Genomic DNA, 22012 nt, shown 5'->3' on the forward strand with positions numbered 1-22012 from the left:
CTGATTGTTACAGATTTTAATTTGCTTAGCAGGCACTTTTCATTACAACTACAGATGGCACATGGCTGATAAAAACTTTTAACAAAGTTCTTTGATTCAAAAGCCCACATGCTTGCACCCCTGGAAAGATTCTGAAATGCATGAATAGGTAACTCAGCTCTATTTGGGATATTGGTTCCCAAACTCTTTATCAACCCTCCATACAAAAGAAATTAGATATGTATTTTGATAGAGATATTAATACTTGCAGAAAAAGAAAATATTTAAAAGGACTAGAAACCAGAATTCTTCTATATCAAAAAATGTATAGAATTAAAAGTATATTTTAATCAGCTATTGGAGATAGCTCATTTCCTTCTCTTTGTTTTCTATCCTATTAGAAGGATATTTAATACTTACTATTGGCATCTCCGTCTGCAATTTCTGCCTCTAACAGGTTATCAGGCATCTTTTCGATTCCCCCAACACACACACGCGCTGAACTCCAGCTCAAAGCGAGTTTTCTATGCCCCTGTATTATCCTCCATAGTTAACTCTGACTCATCATCGAGACTTTATCACCCTCAAAATCCGTATTTATACCTGTTTGGTCTTCACGTAATGGGGAGAAGATGACAATACTGAATCGGTTCTCCAGACAGGCATATCAAGGATATTTTTCCCAACCACTCACTATTTAGTAGAGACAAAATGATGAGCCTATAGAATTGTCTAAGAGCAGAATGGCCATGTCACCAAGACACTTCTTGGCTCCACAATGAACTGGTCTAGAGCCCAGCTGCAAAGTCACTCACATTTGCCAAGAGAGGTTTTGAGTACTCTTTGGGACCCACCCAACACACAAACAATGATTTAAACAAAATGAAAACAAAACAAAACAGGCTGACTCATTCCAACACTCCCAGCTCCATCCTGTAGGAAGAGGGCTAGAAAATGATGTGAGGGTTAGCCTAGGGCTTTCTATGTTACTTTCATTTTCAGAGCGTCTACACAGTGATAAGAGTATAAAATAGGGTCTAATTAAACCTCAACACACAGACCAGCTCATACATCTGACAAAAGAGTTTACTGTTCTGATTATATCATGTGCTACCATAGGGTTATTTTTATTATTGAAAAAAATCCTGATTCCAATCAGTAGTTAAAAAGCAATGAAATCAGTTTACCCCATGTGCCACACCCTACATCCTCTTATTGATTTGTGTCAGGTGTCAGATATTGAAATGATAATCCATTGCCTGTCCGAAGAGCACTCACCTCATTGTCCGACTCCACGAGAACTTGATCATATTCACTAAGCGCTACTAGAAACATGATAGAGGTGACATTTTCAAAGCAGTGTATCCATTTTCTTCTCTCTGACCTTTGGCCCCCTACATCGACCATTCTGCAAGGTTAACAATATTCATATTAATAGCATATAAAAAAAAAAGATCAATATAAACATAGCTTTACTTACACACTTAGGAAAAACACTCTCTAAAGAGAATGGTCATCCAAGTCAATTCAATTTATACTTCTTGAACATCTAATAATTTTCTGTTACCTAACAATCCAAGCCAAGACATTCTGGGTAATAAACCATGGTGGTTATAAGAAAGTTATCAAACTTGTATGAAAACGATAACTTTGTAAAAAATCCTGTGCCAAGTCAAGCAAAATGGTGTTTTACTTAATCGTGCACAGAAGAATCTGAAACAAAATATGCTTTATCCGTGGTAAGCTCTAATGGCAAGTACTGACGTCAGTTTCTTTTTCTGTAAAATGAGAATGAAGAACCTTGTGTATTTCTCAAGGACGCTAGAAAGGACTGCGAACACATTTAAAAGATACAAGATGCTATATATTTCAATACGGGTACGTGTGATGCTTCAACTAAATGCAAACAGAACTCCACTGATACTTTATCCATGGAGTTTTTTTGACTAGTTTTCTCCTTCCAACACTGGCAATAATTTGGGACAGGTCCAGTCATACTGTGTATCATGGTGCAATTGGCCTTAAACAAACAAACTTGTTAACCTGCTAAGAAGTGAAGCATATAAAAAACCAAGATGCTTCAAGAGACCATCATTTGAACTCTTTCAAGGATTTGTTTTTAACATACCAATGATGTGCTGAGTTACTGGTTAGGAACCAACACTGACTTCAATTAATTTGAGTTTTACTGTTTATATGAAAATATCAAGCAATAGTTGGCAGTGAAGCCAGGTTTCCTCAAATTGTTCAATCCATATCTTGACTAAAATGTGCACAATGTTTGTGGGATAAAATACTTTCAGAGAATGAAAGTTTCATGTACAAAAGTATGAGAGGAGGGCTCTCTGAGCATCTGTTGAAAATGCTGGTCTTTTCCTGCCTCTGCGCATTAAACACAAACTTAGAAATCAAGGATCCTCTAGTGACTGCTTCTAAAAGTTCTCTAAGGCACAGGGGCAAAGCAATGGATTCAGGGGACCTATGAACTATGGACATCAAAACTAGACTTCTTAAGTCTTTAGAAATACTAAATTCGAGGTTTTCCCTCATGCCAAGTGAACAATTCATTACTCATTTACATGAAATCATCATTCTATAAAACCCTGTCACCCTAAGCCGTATAAGATCCTTTTGATGATGGCAGGAAATTATTCTTCTTAGTCATTACTTTTACTGTAGTGGCAAAAAAACATCCTTTACAGCTAGTGAACAAAATGTAGTAAAAACAAGATGTAAGAGTAGCCTTGTTTCAGAATCCACTATTAATCATAAAACAATGAAAAGATGAAAATCTCTATGAAATGCTCTAGGTCTTCTGAAAATATTCTGTAGTACAGTTATGAGTGGTAGGAAATTTGGGTGTTCCAAACTGAAGATCTCCAAATGCTATGAACTCAAAGCTTAAGTAATCCAGCATGCTGGAGCTACAAGGAACCTTGGTGATCACCTAATGCAACCATTTTAGAGATGGTAAAAAAAAAAAAAAATGAGGTTCAGAAATATTTCTAGAATGCCACCCGCTTTACAGATGTCTATTAGAGTGGCATATGGCAACCAGACCTGACTACAGGGGCGGAGACTGATCAGAATAAAACCCACAGTGCTTTGAGGGTCTGCTCATCTGAGCTACGTGGCAGTTACCTGGTAGGAGTCACATAACCCCGATTTCACGTCCCTGTAGTGAACGTGGTTGTCTTCAATGGGATAGGCTCCCCCAGAGAACTCAACTCTCTATGCTCAAAGACATATTCACATGGCTTCACTTCTCAAAGCACAATGTGATTTGTATTCGAACTAGAAGTATAACTCAATGACTGTATAATAAGAGATTAAATGAAAGCATATTGGTATTATTTATTTTTTCTCTTCTTAAAAAAAAAATTACTTTTCTGAAGTATTACCCAGACAGAACAGCAGCAGAAGTTTTCATTCTATTTTCCTATATAAATTTAGACTAGGCTCATCAATCCATTTTCAAAATTACATGTTTTAAAATTTTTCAAGCAAGTTTTTTCAGGAATATAAAACATCCCATATTTTTATTGCTACTGAAGAATTCTGCACCGGTACCAGCAGACTTGGAGGAAACAACATGAAAGCTTCTCACAACATACAGTTTCTATTATTAGTAGGGTCATAAGGTCATTCATAGGTTATACAAATCTAAAAATATATCCACTGTCCTCACAATTAAAATCTGACTCAAAGAACAGTCAGGATCAGTTCTCAAAGAATAACAGTCAGGACCAATGTTTAAGTGACTGATCTCGTTCAACCAACCACTGGCAAACTTAAGACTTTACTGATTTCTTGGTGATTGAATTTGAAATGAGAAACCTGCCCATACATCTTTCTTCTGCTTCCTCTTTCTGGAACATATTATTTCACCTGTGTATCTAATGATAATAACTGGTCTACAGGTGATATAGTTTTAAAGTCTACACATGATTTCAGTATTTGTAGAGTTCCCCAAATGTACTACTCAAGGCACAGGAGCTGGGAGGTGGGTTTTATGGACTCAGTTACTACCTGAAAATGACACTTTGTAAGTCAAAGGGGTATTCGATGATCCCTGTGGTGGGGACTCGAACTCTAAGCACATCTTGTTGCGTAGGCAGGTAGGCGGGGTCAGCAACGCGGTCCAAGTCATTAAGATAGCTAGAGGAGGGAAGACATAATGAGAACGTTAGGACACCATCATGCCAAATCTGCCTCTCGAAATGGGAGGGCAAAAATAAATCATAAAAGAGAGGTGGAGAAGAGGAAGGAAAATATCAGAAAGGGATAGAGAGATCTGGAAAGTTGAAAGATAAAGTCAACCTTCCACTGGCCACAGCAAGGTAACCCATCTATGGATTATCTGGTTCACAGGCTTTCTCGTTTCTTCTCTATCACTTAGAACCCATACAAAAAGTAAAGGGGGAAAAGAAAAGAAATACTTTCTGCTTATTTAGCAGGTCTGGTGGGTAAAGCAGGAGTTTAAAGCAAACTGATTTTGAATTACTTATATTGTTTGTATACTTGTATAAACAAACAGATAACAGAGTTATACGTAAGGTCAGGACACTTTTTTTTTTTTTTTTTTTGCCTTTTTGCAGAATATCAGAGCCTTTTTTCTGGAATGTATTTCCTTATTCCCCTAAGAGAGGACAGCAGCATACCATGTCCTAAATTCTGTCCAAAGCTAAGTCATTTGTGATTAATGTGAAGCCACAAGATTCGAGATTTCTGGTTACTGAGCTAACAATGTCTAAGGTCATATATTCCCAGTGTTTAGAGTCACCACACCTAAACTTTAAATTTATCTGCTTCTATGATACTTCTGCACTCCTTAAAACAAAACAAAACAAAACAAAACAAAAAAAAACGCTTTCCATTTTGAAATAATTTTCGACATACAAGAAGTCGCAAAAATATCCCAGAGAATTCCCCTGTACCCTTCCCCCAGCCTTCCCCAATAATAACACCTTACATACTGACAATGTATTATCAAAACCAGGAAACTGACATTGATCCAATACTATGAACTCAACTACAATCTATTTAGATTTCACTAGTTCTTACACACACACACACACACACACTTTTTGGTGGGGTGTATAGTTCTGTGAAATTTTATCACATGTAGAGATTCATGCAATTCCCACCACAATCAGGATACAGAACTGTTCTGCCACCACAAAGAAAGTGTCCTGTGTACTGCCCTCCTAAGCCTAACCCCTGGCAACAACACATATGGTCTCCATCAGAGTAATTTTGTCATTTCAAAAACATTATATTCCATTTACTTTTCATTCTCTCAAATTGCAAAAAAATATTTTGCAACTTTAAGAACAATGTGATTTGATAGAATTCATGACAAACAGGTGAAAAGGACCGTTCTTCATGGCATCCTAATGATTTCAAAGGCTTGCTACACTCCCCTTGGCCCTGGAGAGAATGGGGCACAGGTATGGTTTCAAAGCATACAACTACAAAGTGTATACACAAAGTAACTAATGTATAAATAAGACTTAAAGAGAAGGTGGTCCCATTAATAGAATCGGAAGAGATTAGAATCTCAACACCTTAAATGCCCACAAAACAAGACAGTGAGTTCTGAGGTACGTAACAGGAAATGTCTGGCGCAGAGCATGTTGTCACTCAGCAAGTGCACAAACATTTAGTTCACGAGACCTACCTGTGGGAAGGGTTTTGTCTCACCCAGCGTTATTTTTGCCTTAGAACCTAAAAGAGGGCCTGGCAGATAGTACTTAATGAATATTTGTTGGATGGACAGATGGATTTCCTATGCTGGTATTTAGTCTTAGCATTATTTAAATACCATTGTTACTAGTGGTGTTTCCATATTAATTATTATTAAATTTGAAACTGGGTGTTAACAAGAAATATTGCATTAATTCTCTAAGATTCATGGATCATAAAATAGTAGAGCTAAGTGACTTTAACAAAGACATAAAATTACTGCCTTTTTGGAGGTATATCAATTCTTTGAGACAAAAAAAGGATAATCTTGGAAATTCCTAATTCAAAGCAATGAATTCATTAAGTATTCCAGCGGCCTTATCCCAAACACATCAATGATTCTCTAGCTGGCAATTAGCTCTCTACTGACTGATAGGAACCAGCCCGATATCTTGAATTATTATAAAAATGGCTAGACCCTGAAGGGAGCCTGTCAGGGAGCCTGCTTTTCCCTCTCCCTCTGCTGCTCCCCCTGCTTGTGCTCTCTCTCTCTCTCTCTGTGTTTCTGTCTCTATCAAATAAATAAAATAAAAAAAGAAAAAGAAAAAAATGGCTAGAGGATGAACACAGGGAGACTAGGACAAGACTGGTGTGAGAGGCAGGAAGGAAAATGGACTGGATCCAAAATTTTAGTCAATATCGTGGCATGGTCTTGGAGGGTTAACAAGCCCATGCTCTGAGAGTTGGTTTGTATCTCATTCTGGTTTATCTCATCACACTGTAATCAACTGCTAGTCTATAGACATGAAGTCTTCTGATTTGAAAAACTTGAAGTGAATGTACATTTTGAAACCCACGAGACCACCATTTATTTAACCACTATATACCAAAACCAATTCAGAGGAATCAGAGAACTTCTAATTTACATTGGCAAGCTGGCTCAGAAATATGCTGCCCAGTAAACCATTTCTGCTCACTTACTGCAATTCACAGAGGTCACACAGAGGGTGGTTCATTCTTGTACACAAGGTGCTGTCGTGTTCCTGGGGCAAAGAGAAATCATGGCTTTCTATTTCTCGAAGGTGAACTGAACAGACTACTCGCTGCCCCTCCACTTTCAAATATCAATGTGTATTTGCAGAGGAGAACTTAAAAAATCATCATAGGAAGTGGGAAATCATAACACTGCCCCTGATGGGATAAGACAGAATCAGGGTACTGATTCTGCGACCAAAAAGCCACTTAAAAGGGCTTACTGAGTCCCCTAAAAATATGGCTCATGATACCTCTCCATGAACCAAGGGCAGTACTGCAATAGAATATCTAAAGTGTTCATACAGGCAAAAATATTTTTCCTTCTTCGTCTTTCTTTTGCTCCTTTTCAATGTCAGCACGGTCCACAAAGAGTTATAAAAACATACTTACACTGAGCACTGACTTGCTGCTTGTCACGCTCTGCTCTATCTGTTCACTGCGCAGGTGACAACAAATTGCATAGCAAGGAAATGACTACTAAAGATGTTCTATACATTTCTACAGTTCTTGCTTGACATTCTTTTTGCTTTTTCTCAGTGGGGTGGTGGAGAGAAAGTCTCACTTCAATTTGGAGTATTGAAGTTGGATTAATCTAGCTCCACAAAAGAAAAAAAAGCTGAAAGGAACAGCACTGAGATCTGCTAGTTCTACTGTACATCATCTAGAATCCAAATCAAGGCAAACCCAAAATACCTCCAAAACAAGGCAAGAAAAACAAAACGAAAAAACACAACAAACCACCCAGCCACACGGAGGAAGGTCTGGGTGTCTCAGGAGCTACACCAGGATTGAAGACAGGTTGGGGAAAATTTGTGGAGCAGGTGAAATGTGGGTGCAATGGAGTCCTGCATCTTTCACTGCCAGGAAGTGGCCAGCATGGAGAGCTTCTCGCTGCATAAGCCCCACCCATGTGCCCCCCCTTGTTCTGGGCTCACAGCACTTTCTGCATTTCATATCTGCTTAGGGGAAATAGCCACTCCTGTTCCTTTAGAAATATGGTTCCTTTAGAAATATGGTTACGGAGAGGTAGGACCAGCACGTCCTCATGTGTTGATTCCTGTCACATTCTAAGAAAAGGTAATAGAAGAGTCTCTGAACTGAACCGTGCTTTCCATTGAAGCATCTCATATTCCGAGGAGAAACTTGGGTGGACTATGGGAGCGGGGGGGGGCTCGCAGTGGATTATTCCATTCATTTAACCTTTTACAAAGAAACACCGAGGTCTGAACAAATTTATATTGCAGAGTAAATTCAGAGAGTTAATTATAGCTATAATTTGTTTTGTAGGAATGATTCTGAGTGGCTGCTGAGGTCATTCTCAGGGTGTTGCTATGGTGACAGGCACAAGGTACATTTCCAAGGCAATGTATGTGTAACAAGTGGCTGGCAGTAGCTCTCTCCTGATGTCAGGGACTTATTTAACTGTCTAGGAGACAAGACATGTTTAAGAGTGTGCTAGAAAATGGGAGGTTTAGTTGATGAATCCATACTCCAATCCATCCATGGGGACTAAATACCTTGCCTTTGCTTTGAGACATTTTGTAATTGATAACTTGGTAACTGATTAAAAAAAAAAAAAACCTCAATATCTTCCCACATGTGTTTGCCCAGTCAGGACTTTCACACTCGGTGGAGTCAGGGATCATGACTACCTTTGTTCGTGTCTGGTCACCAACACTTAGCCGAGGGCCTAGAATACAGCAGGTGCTCAACACGTGACCCAAATTAAGACAATTTTATGGAAAATATGGTAGTTGTTAGGACGGCAGGTTACACTTTCTAGGAGAAAACACAGGAGTAAGGGGGTTGTTAGCTACCTGCCTTTATGTAATTACCTCGCTGGGCTATTACTGGCCTGATTATGTAAGAACTAAATTCTGAATTTAAATGCCTCTGACGAATGTAGAGACAACACAGAGAGGAAAGGCATCATTTAACTTCATTTAGCAGATGTGCTTCCCGCTCTTCTTCAGGTCCTGGCCACAGAGTGAAATAATCTGTAGATCCGTTTCATGCTTGTCAATATCAAGCTTTTAGGCCTTGGAACTCCCTCTAGCCTTAGCACCCACGAGAATGTCATGGTCAAAATGTATCCGTGAATTCTAGATGACCCTGCATTTTTCTCGTGGTAGGAAAGAAATGATTGAAATGGAGGGAGTGGTACCTTATTGACAGACAATTCTGACTTACTCTCTTTAATGGAAGAAATGGGTTTCTAATGGTTTTCAGTGAAAAGCAAGGCAACAAGAAAACTCATGTAGTAAGATTTCAATCATTTCTTTCCTACCACGAGAAAAATGCAGGGTCATCTAGAATTCACGGATACATTTTGACCATGACATTCTCGTACGTGCTAAGGCTGTGTGTGAGACCCCCAGGATACAATCCCTGCCTACAAAGGACTTCAGCAACGTGTGGCAACAAAAGGGTTATATGAAGAGGAGAAATGGTAAAGCTTATTAGGGATGGAATGAACATTTGTTTGTTTTGGACAGAGCATTTTCTAGGAACTTGTTTGAACTGTCTCTAATCCTTGGTGATTATCCACAAAACATCCTTCTGTAGTATGAGTGACTTGATTAAGGAAATCATGCTCATTAGTTTATAATTACACCTAGTAACTGATAAATTCCTTATATATTTAACTTTAGGATCACCTCTGGTTACAGAAAAATAAGAAATTCAGAAATGGAATATAATTACTTTAAATAAAAATATATGAGAGAAGCTTAAATGTCACCAAAATAAAAGCTCCAATCAAATTAATTATGGCATTTTCTCTCTTGAATTTTTTTTTTTTAATTCCAATTGGGGGCACCTGGGTGGCTTAGTTGGTTAAGCGACCAACTCTTGATTTCAGCTCAGGTCATGATCTCAGGGTCGTGAGATGGAGCCTAGCCTTGGGCTCTGAGCTCAGTGTGGAGTCTGCTTAAGATTCTCTCTCTCCCTCAGCCTCTGCCCCTCCCCCTCCCTGCCCTCCTCCCCTCTCCAAAAAATTCTAATTGCTCCTCTCTTTTGACAATAGTTTGTCAATAACAGTTTTGAATTCACCTTCCAATTTAATTTATGCTCTAATTTGACATGTAATGAGAACTTATTTTTGTTAGAAACATCTTTTTAAAATTAAAGAGAAGGGGCACCTGGTTGGCTCAGTTGGTTAAGCTAGCCAACTCTTGGTTTCTGATCAGGTCATGATCTTGGAGTCCTGGGATCTGGCCCTGCGTCAGGCTCCCTGCTCGGAGGGGAGTCTGCTTGTCTCCCTCTCCCTCTGCCTCTCCCCCTGCTCCCTCCCTCTCTCTCTCTCAAATAAATAAATATATAAATCTTTAAGAAAAAATTAAAGAGAAAAAACCCCATCACCTATGACTGGGAGGGTAATCAAAATCTAAACCAAGAATAGCACAGAAATTAGAAATAGTGTTGTTTTTTTTTAAATGCAAGAAACATGAATAAAATTTAGAGATGACTCAGCAGGTAAAATATATCACATTACAGCTGTGGTTTAAAAAAAAAAAAGTAGTAAGTTATAGGCATACAACCCTCAGCAATTACACCAAAAGGGGGAAAGTACCTGTGGGTGGTAAGTGAAAAAAGAAATCTCTGACATTTGGTATAAACCCAACCAAACATAGTAAGATAAATGAACAGCGCCTTGGAGTATTTAACGTCGCTTGCTATGGGGTGGTGGTGTGGGTACATGTGGAGTTCTTCAACTCCTGCAGAAGGGCCTCCTGGTGAGAGGCTGTATTTATGACAGATTTGCAGCTCAAGTCAGATACTGAAATGGAGTTCTGGCACAGAAAATTACTCTGGGTAGAATTTCACATTTTTAATTATTGAAAAGAAGGTTAGAAAAACTAGGTCGGCTTCATTAAAAATCCTAAGAAGACCTCATTGTAAGAGGAACAGTCTTGGGGGAGTTGAAAGCTAGATCATGCCGTGAGATCTTATTTGGCCCTGTCAAAAGCAGTGGAAGCTAAGGAGAAACCAGAAACACATGGTTCCTGCACAGGCACCACATGACCACAAGGATTCAAAGGCAAAAAGTAAAAGAAATTGTCAAAGTGAACATTCAAAAAAAAAAAAACAAAACAAAAAAACTAGAGGGAAGTAACCCCTCTGCAAAACTGCCATTCTGAGGGGGAGTCAAGTATAGGTTTTGGTGCCAAGAGCCATCCAAGTCCCTCCCTCATCTGGCAGATCCCGTTGCTGAAAGGAGCCTGGTTGGTAATCTGGTTAGGCTGGTTAGCTGCACGGGATTACTCATTACACAAACACTTTCATCCCCTGGAGAGCTCATGTTGTGGAGGGCCAACCAACTTTCCTCCTTCCTTTTTAACACCTGGCACAACCATAATCAGAGCTCAAGGAAACACAGCATGTATTACAGGGATTTGGGTCCTAAGACATGATTTGTTTTCAATACAATTTTCTAGATTTAAAACAAAGATCACCCAGTGGTAGCAAGCAGGTGTTGCTCTCATGGTTTGTGACAACAACGCACGGGAGACTATTCTGTGGGACGAAAGAGATGTCTAAGGAATCCTGCATGCCAACGATCCTTTGCCAAAGAACTTCAACCAACCCCAGAAAAGCAGATTCGTAAAAGTAAATTAAGTATCTCATAAAAAGATCCTCTCACTGCATTTGTTAGTTTCAGGTTCTTAGGAATCTTATATAGGGATAGTCGATCCAAATATTTCCCATAAAGGAAGCACCAGCATCAGATGGGGATGCCAGTACACTTGGGGACAGGCGGGCAGGGATAAAAGGCAGTTTCCTGACATTTCTTGCTCTGTTTCAGGAGTATAAAAATTGTATTCAGGATCACCTCTGGTTATAGAAAAATAATAAATTCAGAAATGGGATATAATTACTTTAAATGGTTAAAAATATATGAGAGAAGCTTAAATGTCACCAAAATAAAAGCTCCAATCAAATTAATTATGGCATTTTCTCTCTTGATTTTTTTTTTTTTTTTAATTCCAATTGGGGGCACCTGGGTGGCTTAGTTGGTTAAGCGACCAACTCTTGATTTCAGCTCAGGTCGTGATCTCAGGGTCGGGCAACGGTGTGTCTGCAATGCAGACACGAGAGCCGGGGCCAGGCTTGGGTCCCAGAGACAGATTCTCAAGTCTGTCGCTCAAACAAATAAATTGACCTTATAATGAAAAACAAAAGCAAAATGAGAAAAGAGAGAGACAGAGAGGAAGAGAGACAGAAAAAGGAAGGAAGAGGCCTTTTTCAATTTGCTGGTTTGGCGTTGTGTTTGTTAACTTATTTGTCTTTTATAGGATAACTTTCAAAGCTGCCGACTAATTTTGATACAATTTTTATACTCCTGAAACAGAGCAAGAAATGTCAGGAAACTGCCTTTTATCCCTGCCTGCCTGTCCCGAAATGTAATGGCAGTGCTTAATTCAGTTAATTTACACAAATTTATTGAAAAATCTGTTATATGTTAGAGCTAATGCACTGTGTATGTTGGAGGGAGGGGGGGTGGGCACAGGGAGCTGGTTCAAAATACTTAAAATATATATATTCTGTGCCTTGAGGGACATCAGACTACCTGGGAAACAAAGATAGCACAGATGAGTCAATTAAGAAATAATTAAGTGCCAAATTGTGAGCTGCTAACTATGAATGCAATAAGAAAAGCGAGATGATTCTGAACCATAGTCACTAGAGAATAGTGTGGAGAAGTGGGGGCTGAGTTAGGCCGTGCAGATGAAATGGGATTAGAATAGGCAGAAAGGAAGAGAGAAGATGGGAAGAAATTAGGAAAGACACAGAATTTACTTTCTTATTATTCACTCATTCATCCAATTACGTTCTCTGAAAGTCTACACTGAGAGCTAGGCACTGTGCAGACACTGAGTGGGAACCATAAAATAAGTGAAAAAAGATGTGAGTCCTGTCCTCAAGGAGCTTGTACTCTGGCAATGGAAATGAATGTGCTATAAATAACTATACTATAATGCAGACATGATGTGGGTCATCAGAGAGGCTCCAGTGATTGTAGCCAAGAGTCAGCCATGAGAAAAAAGCCTGCTGATTAAAGCAGGTGTCTCAATGTCATGTCCCCTTACCTTGGGTATTAGTTCTGGAGGTGTAGGATCAGAACTTTCATTCTGACAAGGATGATCAGGTCCGAGGAGCTGGTCATACTAAACTACCTGAACTCATTATAGATCAAAATTCAGTTCATTACTTTAAATCAAGATGCCACAGTGATAATGAAGAAACAAATCAGGGTCAGCCGGAGTCAAAAGACTGCTTGGCAGGCAGGGAGTCACAACAGAGGAACCCAAATGACCTTAAGGATTGTATGTGGATAGCAAGGTTCCTGGGCTCACTTGTGATTGGAGGTAGGGTTGTCTTCTGGTCACGTATGTGCATGTTCTATTAGGCCCCTTACAAAATCCTGTCAATCCTACTCTCGGTTCCATTGATGGTTCAACCCTATTACACTCTCCTTTACCAGCTGCATCAGGCATTACAATGGGGCAAAAGGCAAGACGTGTAAGACACGATCCTTGCTCTCAGAGCCAAAATCAACTCAATGAGCACTTCTGGTCATCTCTACCACCTTTAGTGCGGGGTATACGAGATACAGTTCTCTGGTGCTCGCTTCCTATCAAGCTTTGTTGTACAAAGCAATACTTACGGAGGGAGTCCTGCTGAAGGAATGCAGGCCGTCCATTCTCTGAGTACCCTAAACTTTAGCTCTGGCTCACTCAGAGCACTGGGGTCCTAAGGTAAGTTCTATCTAAATGGAAGTGGAAGCAGGATACCAGTTGCCTTTAAACATTCAGTCTTTTTCTATATGAGCGATTTGCCCTTTTTGGTGGTGGTGGGTGGCGGGGAATCAGATAGTAAATATTCTAGGCTTTGTGGGCCATTCAGTCTCTGTTGCAACTGATCAACTCTGCCATTGGGCTCAAAACCAGCCATAGGCAATACATAAACAAATGAGCGTGGCTGTGATCCACTAAAACTTTACTTATAAAGACAGGCAGCAGGCTGACTTTGGCCTGCGGGTTTGCCAGTCCTCTTTCTGTAGTAACAACACCCCTGGTCTCTACTGGGGACAACGCCATCCTGGGGGGACCAACCTGCACAAGTCACAGATGCTCTGGCAGAACGTGAGCAGGCAGCAAACTGACAATGTGAAGCGTGTCACCCACATCCACTGTGCCCTTCAGGCAGACTGAATGAATGGTACACAGGTGCCCTTTCCCTACTACATCTCGGGAATGAAGGTTAGAGTGTTAAAGCGTATCTAAGTCTTATCTTAGCATCTCTAAAGCGCCAAGCGTTCTGAAAAAGGAATAATAAAGACCCGCATCTTAGAATCATCAGAGTTCACTGTGGAAGACAAATACAGGGCTTTTTTGTTGGTTGTGTTTGTTTTATTCTTGCAAAAGGTTATTAGGAGATATGGCTCATTAGATAAGAAAACAGAACAAAAATAGAAGTAAATATGTCACTCAAGAGAAAAAAATGACACTCTACTGTCGCTCTTTAAAAAAACAAACACATTTAAGATCAATGCCCTCTTCTGAGCCGAAGACGGCATTTTTAGTAATTTAACCATGTAGAGAATAATCTCTTTGTTCATGCCATTTTCAGGTAAATTTCGGGATGCCAGATTTTCACTTGACTGCATAGGATAATGGTTTCTCAGATAAAGAGTCTACTGTAATAGATCACAAGATTTCAGAATTTAAAAGAGAATTTAGAGATTATAGATCACACACCAGAGTCTGAGGCAAGTGAGATTTACTTAGTGAAAGGCCCAGAGGTGATGAGTGGTAGAGGGAATTCCATCCAAGCCTAGACCTTGACCCAGTGTTATCCTGACAAGACAATGGTCTTGTCTGCTTCCAAAAGTCTGCTTTTGTAGGCTTACACTTCCTTTTTATCATCAGATAAAAAGTAAAGTCAGGATGGCTGTGAGAGTCAGAGGAAACACTAGACGTCAAATATTTGGCTCATCAAGTAAGGGAACTTTTAGCAAGGTATCTCTTCCAAGAAGAATTCGGCCCTAGATCAGGTGGATAGGCTAAATCTACCTCTGAAACTCCTTTTGCAGTTCAAATTCAACATCCAAACTCCTCATGCATTTTTAAATTAAAATAAAAATTTAAGCATGAGGTTAAAAGTAAACTCCAACGTTGACTTATGCCCCAAGGCCAACAAATATATGTATTTTGGATTTATTGGGCTACGGAACATATAGAAATTTCAAGAAGGTGTGTGATCTGCTGAACTCCTTGGAGGGAATTTCAGGCAAGTGAGATTAGGGATTATTTGGTCTCTTAAGGTGAACACAGATAGAACAGTCTTTGCCAAAAGCAAAGGACTTTTCTCACTATGTGCCAGTGCGGTTTAGATTTGTGTTCTCTGGCTAATGGCAGGGAGCTTTTGGTACTGTAGGCAGTGAACTCATTTCACCTGATGTTTCAGTACATTAAAGCAGGTGGTAGTCCCCAGAAAAAAAAAAAAAAAAAAAGTAAAACCTACAGCCATCTGTTTATTGTGCTCTTTATCTAAAGACATTCAGAGCCCTCAGGCTTTTTTTATCAATAACAAAAAAGTTAATAAAGGAATTTATAAAATTCTCCAGCATCTTAGCATGCTTTTTATTCTTTCAATAAATAAAACTGGAAGAATATACCAAATCAAAGCCAATTGCAAACTTATCCCAAACTGCTTCTCCATCGCCTGGACTTCTCCCATCTCCTTGCTTCCATGCTACCTGTCCTTTGAGCCATCTGATTGTTTATTACGATCAGTGAGTTGGCTAATCAAAGTAGAAAAAGGGAAGCTCAAATGATTTTGTTGTATCCTTCTTACTGGCTCTGGTTTGACTCCAGCAAAAAGTTAATGGATAGAGTATGGGGGAAAATGGTTGAGACGTAGGCTAAAATAAAGAAGTAATAATTCTGAATTATCTGTGACTTAGAACATCTTCCATGGTGTATGAATAACTGATGTGTTGTTAAACAGGGCAAATTTTCTGGATGATAATCAAAACCCTGCTGGGTTTGTTTTCCCGTAATTCTACATAATTTTCCCTCTTGACCTTACACACAGGAAGGACCTACAGGCAACATTTATAAACATTAATGAATAATTTGCATCTTTCCTGGTAAGTGATTTACCTAGACACAGATATTTATCTATTAGTCTATCATCTATTCATCTAACTATGGTCAATTTTCTATCTATCTATGTCTCACCCATCCATCCATCCTCTGTAAAGTATTTCACAGTGATTAAAAGCTTGGGCTCTAGAGACAGAAATCTGATTTCAACTCCTACTCCTATCACTTACTAACTGTGTGACTTTAAACAAGTTATTCAACCTCTCTGAGAACTGGTGTCCTCTACTATTTGATGGGCATGATGGGAAATATCTACCACTTTAGGCAGGTCTGAGGATTAAACGAAATAATGCATGTAGATGACCAAGTATAGAATCTAACATAAAGCAAGTGTTCAGCAAACAGGAGCTACAATGATAACAGAACTTTCCAGAACCCAGACCTTCAAAAACAGCAGGAAAGAAAAAAAAACAAAACCCAAAAACAAACCTTGAATGCTTTCAGCTCTGAAACTTCATACTTCATCTAGAATGACACCTACATCATGGTCACTGAAATCATGGAAATTACCCATCTATTATTTCAGGGAACAATCATTTGTGAAGGTCAAACATGAGCAGTCCCTGTCAGGCTTTGAGGAGAGAGACACTTTAGTAAAGACTATCAGAGGCTAGACCCCTGAATAGGGTCTTGAAGGATGAAGAAGAGCTCAGCAGATAGAAAAGAAGAGAGCATGCTTGGCCTTTGCTCGCAGCATTTCTGGCAAGTGGCCGGCACTGACTTTCATCAGCAGCAGAGTCCTGGAGAGAACAGCGATGATGTCGCAAGCTCTAAGCAGAGGTGTGTGGCAGGCCCCGCTTCTCACCCTGCTAGAGATGACCTATGTATGTGTCCCCTGAATCTCAACTGAACAACCACAAGCAGAGACAGTACTCAGAGACGTGGGTCGTGAGTTCGGAAAGAGTTCTGTAAGGTGATGATATCGTGTAAGAAATCAGGTCCAGAATATCAATGAAGTATTGTTGATTTTAATTATAAAGACAGGACAACATAGAACTACAGGAAGTAAAGAAGGGAGATAAAATGCTAAAGATACAGCAGTGGAATGCACACAAACATGTCAGGAAAGAGGTAACAACTATCCTGAATACAGAGGAAAGAATGACCTTGAGTTATGTGTATTTCATAGTTCCTCTGTAAAAATGAAGTCAGTACTGGGACTCAGTGGTGCTCAAGATGTAGGGCCCACATCCTCCTCGGTGCTCTTCCTGCAGTTCCCAGAGTGTCTGCCGGGGCGACATGTGTGAGAGAGAGAGAGAGAGAGAGAGAGAGGCAGACACACATGGAGTGCAGCAGCAGGTAGGTGAATCCAACACGCCACGGGTCCTATCCTTCTGCTGGGAGGGTTTTCCTAGATAAGGAAAAGGAAAAATGGCCTGGACTAACTGGGGAAGAATAAGGTGTCTCTCATACTCAGTGGGATTAAAGGTGGGCCAGCCAGGCTGCTGGGCAGTGGTCTATAAAGAGTACTGAAACATCTTGGGAAGAGACCAGAAATATGGGCCCAGTTAACTCAGGTTTCTACATACAACTCCTTACATAACTGGTAGCAATATATTGGTTCTATCCTCTCTTGAAGCAAACAGTCTTCTAGAGAAAATAAAGGGGGGGGAGCCCCAAACAAAATACAAAACACCTCCCTACGTTTCATGCAGCTAAAGTGACCAAATCTTCCTGTTTAGCCAGGATTCCCAGCTTATACCTTTTATTTTAGCCTAATTATTAATAGCTACCCCTTCCTTCTCAAAATGTCCTGGTTCGAATGATAATTCTATGGTCACCATCTACTTCATCTATACAACAAGTTACTGTAACAAAAAGATCGAAACATATGCCTTTTAGCAGAAAATTTATTAAAGAGTAATCAAATAGCACTAGCTGAGGAGAAAACCTTCTATTTCACCAAAGAATACCAAAGTGGACCAACTGATAAAAGTAGAAAAATCACTCTTTTATAAACCCTAGGGCAATTATTAAATCACACAAGACATCAAATGGAAGTAAAAGCATTAAGTGAAGAGCTGATGCGGAACCAGAGATCACCCAGTGACAAAGTAACACCACACAGGTTGCTTTCCGTGGCAGGAGGAAAAATATAACTTTATAATGAAGGGTGTTAGTGCCCTAATACTTTGGTGAGCCTTCCCTTCACCAATGATGAGCAAGCATCACTTCAAGTGTGTTCTCACATTTAATGTCAATCTAATTGAGTCTTTAAATGTAATTTCCAGTTTATAGTAAATTCAGGAGACAAAGGAGCAAGTTAATGCATACTACATAAAGCGGCAATCAGGCTAATCTCTTCAACATGCCAATGAAATGCAAACAGGACTCCACTAGATCACAAGAACCTAAGGGACATAAAAACTAAAGCAATGTGCAGTCTTAAAACCGACCAACTCTAAAGGACATTTTGGAAGAATCGGAAGTGTAAATATGAACTGGGCATAATGATAAAAAGGACTGATGATTAATTTTATATGTAATAGGGTATTATTTACTATGAAGGGAAATGTCCTATTTTTTTTTTCAAGAGATGGGTACTGAAATGTGGGTATATAAGAATAAGTAATAATTTACTTTCTGACTTCTGCACACAAATATGATTAAAAAATAATTAGGTGCATGTGCATACACATAAACCCACATATATATAGCTCAGAAAATCAACTTCTCCATATCCCCATTACGGGAAAGTGAAATTGTTTAAAGAATAATCACTTGCAGGGGTTTAGATGCGCCTGTCCCAGCTGCCCCCACACCTCGGTCTGGCTCCAGCACCAGGGATGTGCCCAAAGGCATGGTTCTATGGTAGGTGGCAGCCTATACAACAGAATTCTAAGATGGCGGCTTTCCCAGAACCCCAGGGCTAATGGGGGTCTGAACAAATGGTCTTGAAGAGCTCTCTCCCTAAAGCAGTAGATGTTGCAACGTCCTATTCTTGTACTAACTCATGGGCACCTGTCTAGAAATCCACAAATCTCAACTGAGGAGCATCACCAGATAGGGGGAGAGCCTTGTCTCAAGAACACAGGCACAACAGTTCATCGAGGTGTCCTCAGGGCAAACAGGAATCTCTCCCAGGGTCCATCCTCAGAGTGGGAGGCAAAATCGTTTCCTAAGGGGGAACCCTCACCCTGGTAAACATGTAATTATTAGACACTGGTGCTCTGAGGCCCCAATGGCAAGACCTCTTTGTAGGGAGAAAAGTCACAGGTGACAGGTAAAGAATAGAACAGGTGAGGAAGGGGGAGAGACAGGATTTATGATAGAAGCTGAGAGAGAGAGGTCAGATATGATGAGAGACTGGAGGATTATTAGGAAATATAACTTGATCATGGAGGATTTATTGCTTAATAAGGGCCAGGAGAGGCATCTCAGTAGTACGGTGAGAAGTGCAGAGGAGGAACAGGAGAACCCAAGAGAAGGACAGATGAGGGCGGAGGGGAAGCAAGCAGATAGGAGGAGACATACTGAGCAGGAACAGGGAACAAGCGATAAAACACAACAGCACCATGGGGAGATAGATGAAATCTGAAATGGCAAAGCAAACATAAGGACAGAGGGGGCAGGAAATAAGAGAAAGACAGCTGGTCAAAGGTTGAGGGGGCAGAATTTGGAAGAGACAAGAGCTGACGACATCTCTCATGCGTGCACTCACAGAAACTCATACAGTGGGGGCTCCAGAGGGAGGGACAAGGGCCGAAGGCAGGCGGGCAGAGAGCAGAAGAGAAGGAATGGAAGAGCAGTGACGTGGAGGTGTGGAAGAAGGCAAGAGAGAGTCAGGAATGAGGAAAGTGCACCTGCCACGGGCACACCAGGGGGTTCACAGTAGTTAAAATACGACAGGCGCAGTGATCATGAGCCCTTCTATGGCACATTCCAGAATTACGGAATTCAAATTTCCCGTAGGAATAGAAGAACTGTTTTGACCAGGCAACATTTCTGTGGCCGACCTGAATCATAACTTATCTTACACAAATGCCTAGAACGAGAGTAAGAACGTGATCTACTGTCTTAAGAAAACAGAACTGGACAGCTCTTGGATCTTCCAGGCACTATGAGTGAGGCCAATCAGCCTAGGGGGCTCCTTATTTTCCCCACAGCCCTGCTCTCATCCAGCGGGTCACTGCATCATACAAACTGGCCTGAGGCTGCTAATTATTCTCCACCCATTCTTCTGTCCATCCAGAACCAACAGAAGAGGCAAATGCTGGGTTAACATAATTAATGTAGACAGAAATCTGGCTAAATACTACAAAAAGTCCATTTTTCAGGCGCCTGATTATCTAGATTGCTGACTGCATTGATTACATCAATCCAGTGATTGCCAGATCTTCACTTTCTTTCTGTTAGGCGAGATTTAATCTAGAGAACTAACAAATCTCTCTAGGATGCAAATCTCTCCCAGGACACATGATTTTGATTGACAGCTCACAGAATAATTTTGGAATGCATGCAAAATTAGACTTACACACAAAATTTTCATGCAAAGGCAAACCTATCCATCAACATAATAGTGGCTCCCAGAAAGCAGTCAAGGTTCTGTGTCTGGAAACTGGAAACTGGGAAGTCTGATGTGTTAGAAGCCATAATCAAGCGTGTATGTTTGGAGGTTTTAATGTGTGTGGGTGCTTTCTAGCACATGACAAAAAGATCAGAAATTTGTATGAAAAATTATTATTATAGGATTTCAAATCACAATGGAGTATGTACTTGAGAATTGCTGGTTTACAGTTTGGTGGAAGAGATGGGCTGGTAAAATCAGATTCCTCGAGTCTTCAGTCTGTTTTTTGAACAGAAAACAGTAAAAGAAATACTCTCCCTGACTCATGATGCCAGTCCCTTAGAATACAGTCTAAATGTATGAGGCTGGCACAAGTTTAAGAGCTCTATTTCTTCCTAGCTGGAGTGTGAGGCAGATACCGTATACAAAGCACAAGAATGCAGTAAATTATCAGTGCAGAGCGCACGAAACTAAAGAAAGATCCAAAGGGCCTCCTGGATGAATACTCACTATTTGGTAGAGTCAGACAACTGATACTCTCGTCGTCTATCATAGCATTCCTGGATTCCAGGATCATTCCATAAACTCTTTATTGCATCTACGTATGGATTCTCAAAAGCAGACACCTTCTCCACGTCGACTTCTCGAACTAATTGTGCATGAGCCTGTTAAAAACAAACAGAAACAGCAGCTTTAATCTCTCTCCTTTCTGTCACTGAGAAGTGCCTCTGGATCGTATGGCATACTGTGCACCAATGACGCCTTCCTTCATATGTTTTTTTCAAACTGTTTTATCAGAAAGTCTTGCTTCCTCTTTTTTTTTTTTTTTCCTTAGAGAGAATCCAGTCCCAAATCTTTCCCTAGAGAGTAAACCTTGAGGCTACTTAAAGTCGATTAGAGGAAGACAGGGAAGACAGTGTTCAGTTCCCATCAGAACAGTGAGGATGTCATGCTACACATATGCTCATTTCTGGTAATTATCTGAATCCTAAACCAATATTATTTAAGAGGAAAAGGACAGGAATAATTATTCCCTCTATGTTTATAGTTTATTATCATCAAATACATAATTTACCCAGCCCTTGAGTGTTTACAGCTTAGCAGAAACTTAATCAGACTCAACTAATTGGGTTTAGTTTCTATCACTCCTTTTCAGGATAGGGTATAAAACCCCTAGAAGAACAATTAATATTAATGATGTGAAACACAGTAACCATTCCCCCTCCCCTCCATTCCAATACACCTGACTTCCAAAGTATTTATTTCATATCTGCCTTATCGACATTATCAGACTGAGAATTTTATTAATTTTTTTAATGAGGAAAAAGGACTTTGTTATTTTCATCATACAACATTTAGCAGGAAAGAGGTAAGGAGATTTAAAAAATTTTTTCAACAAGATTGAAATCAAAATGCTGTACGGTCAACCCTGAAATTAACCAAATTCTACCAGTGCCTAAAATCCCAGTCAAAATAGGTTTCACGGATGTAATAAGTTCCATCCATACAACCTGTAACTACACATGGTACATTAATATAATCACATTAATATATGTGTGTGAATTATACATAAACATAAATATCCAAATAAATATAACTACCTTGGAAATTGGAGATACGTAGCTGATAATATATT

General features: G+C 39.9%; 1 protein-coding gene across 1 annotated transcript in view; it reads right to left on the reverse strand.

Annotated features, from left to right (window-relative positions):
- GNAQ (G protein subunit alpha q) overlaps positions 1-22012 on the reverse strand; it is a 305164-nt gene that overhangs the window by 74597 nt on the left and 208555 nt on the right. Inside the window, exons 3-5 of the mRNA XM_032427456.1 lie at positions 20887-21041; positions 4009-4137; positions 1258-1387 (exon numbers count right to left, since the gene is read on the reverse strand). Of these exons, the coding sequence (XP_032283347.1) occupies positions 1258-1387; positions 4009-4137; positions 20887-21041 (414 nt within the window). The remainder of the gene's footprint in view (positions 1-1257; positions 1388-4008; positions 4138-20886; positions 21042-22012) is intronic.

The sequence above is a fragment of the Phoca vitulina genome, unplaced genomic scaffold (genome assembly GCF_004348235.1).
Source record: "Phoca vitulina isolate PV1807 unplaced genomic scaffold, GSC_HSeal_1.0 scaffold37, whole genome shotgun sequence".
Classification (NCBI taxonomy): domain Eukaryota; kingdom Metazoa; phylum Chordata; class Mammalia; order Carnivora; family Phocidae; genus Phoca; species Phoca vitulina.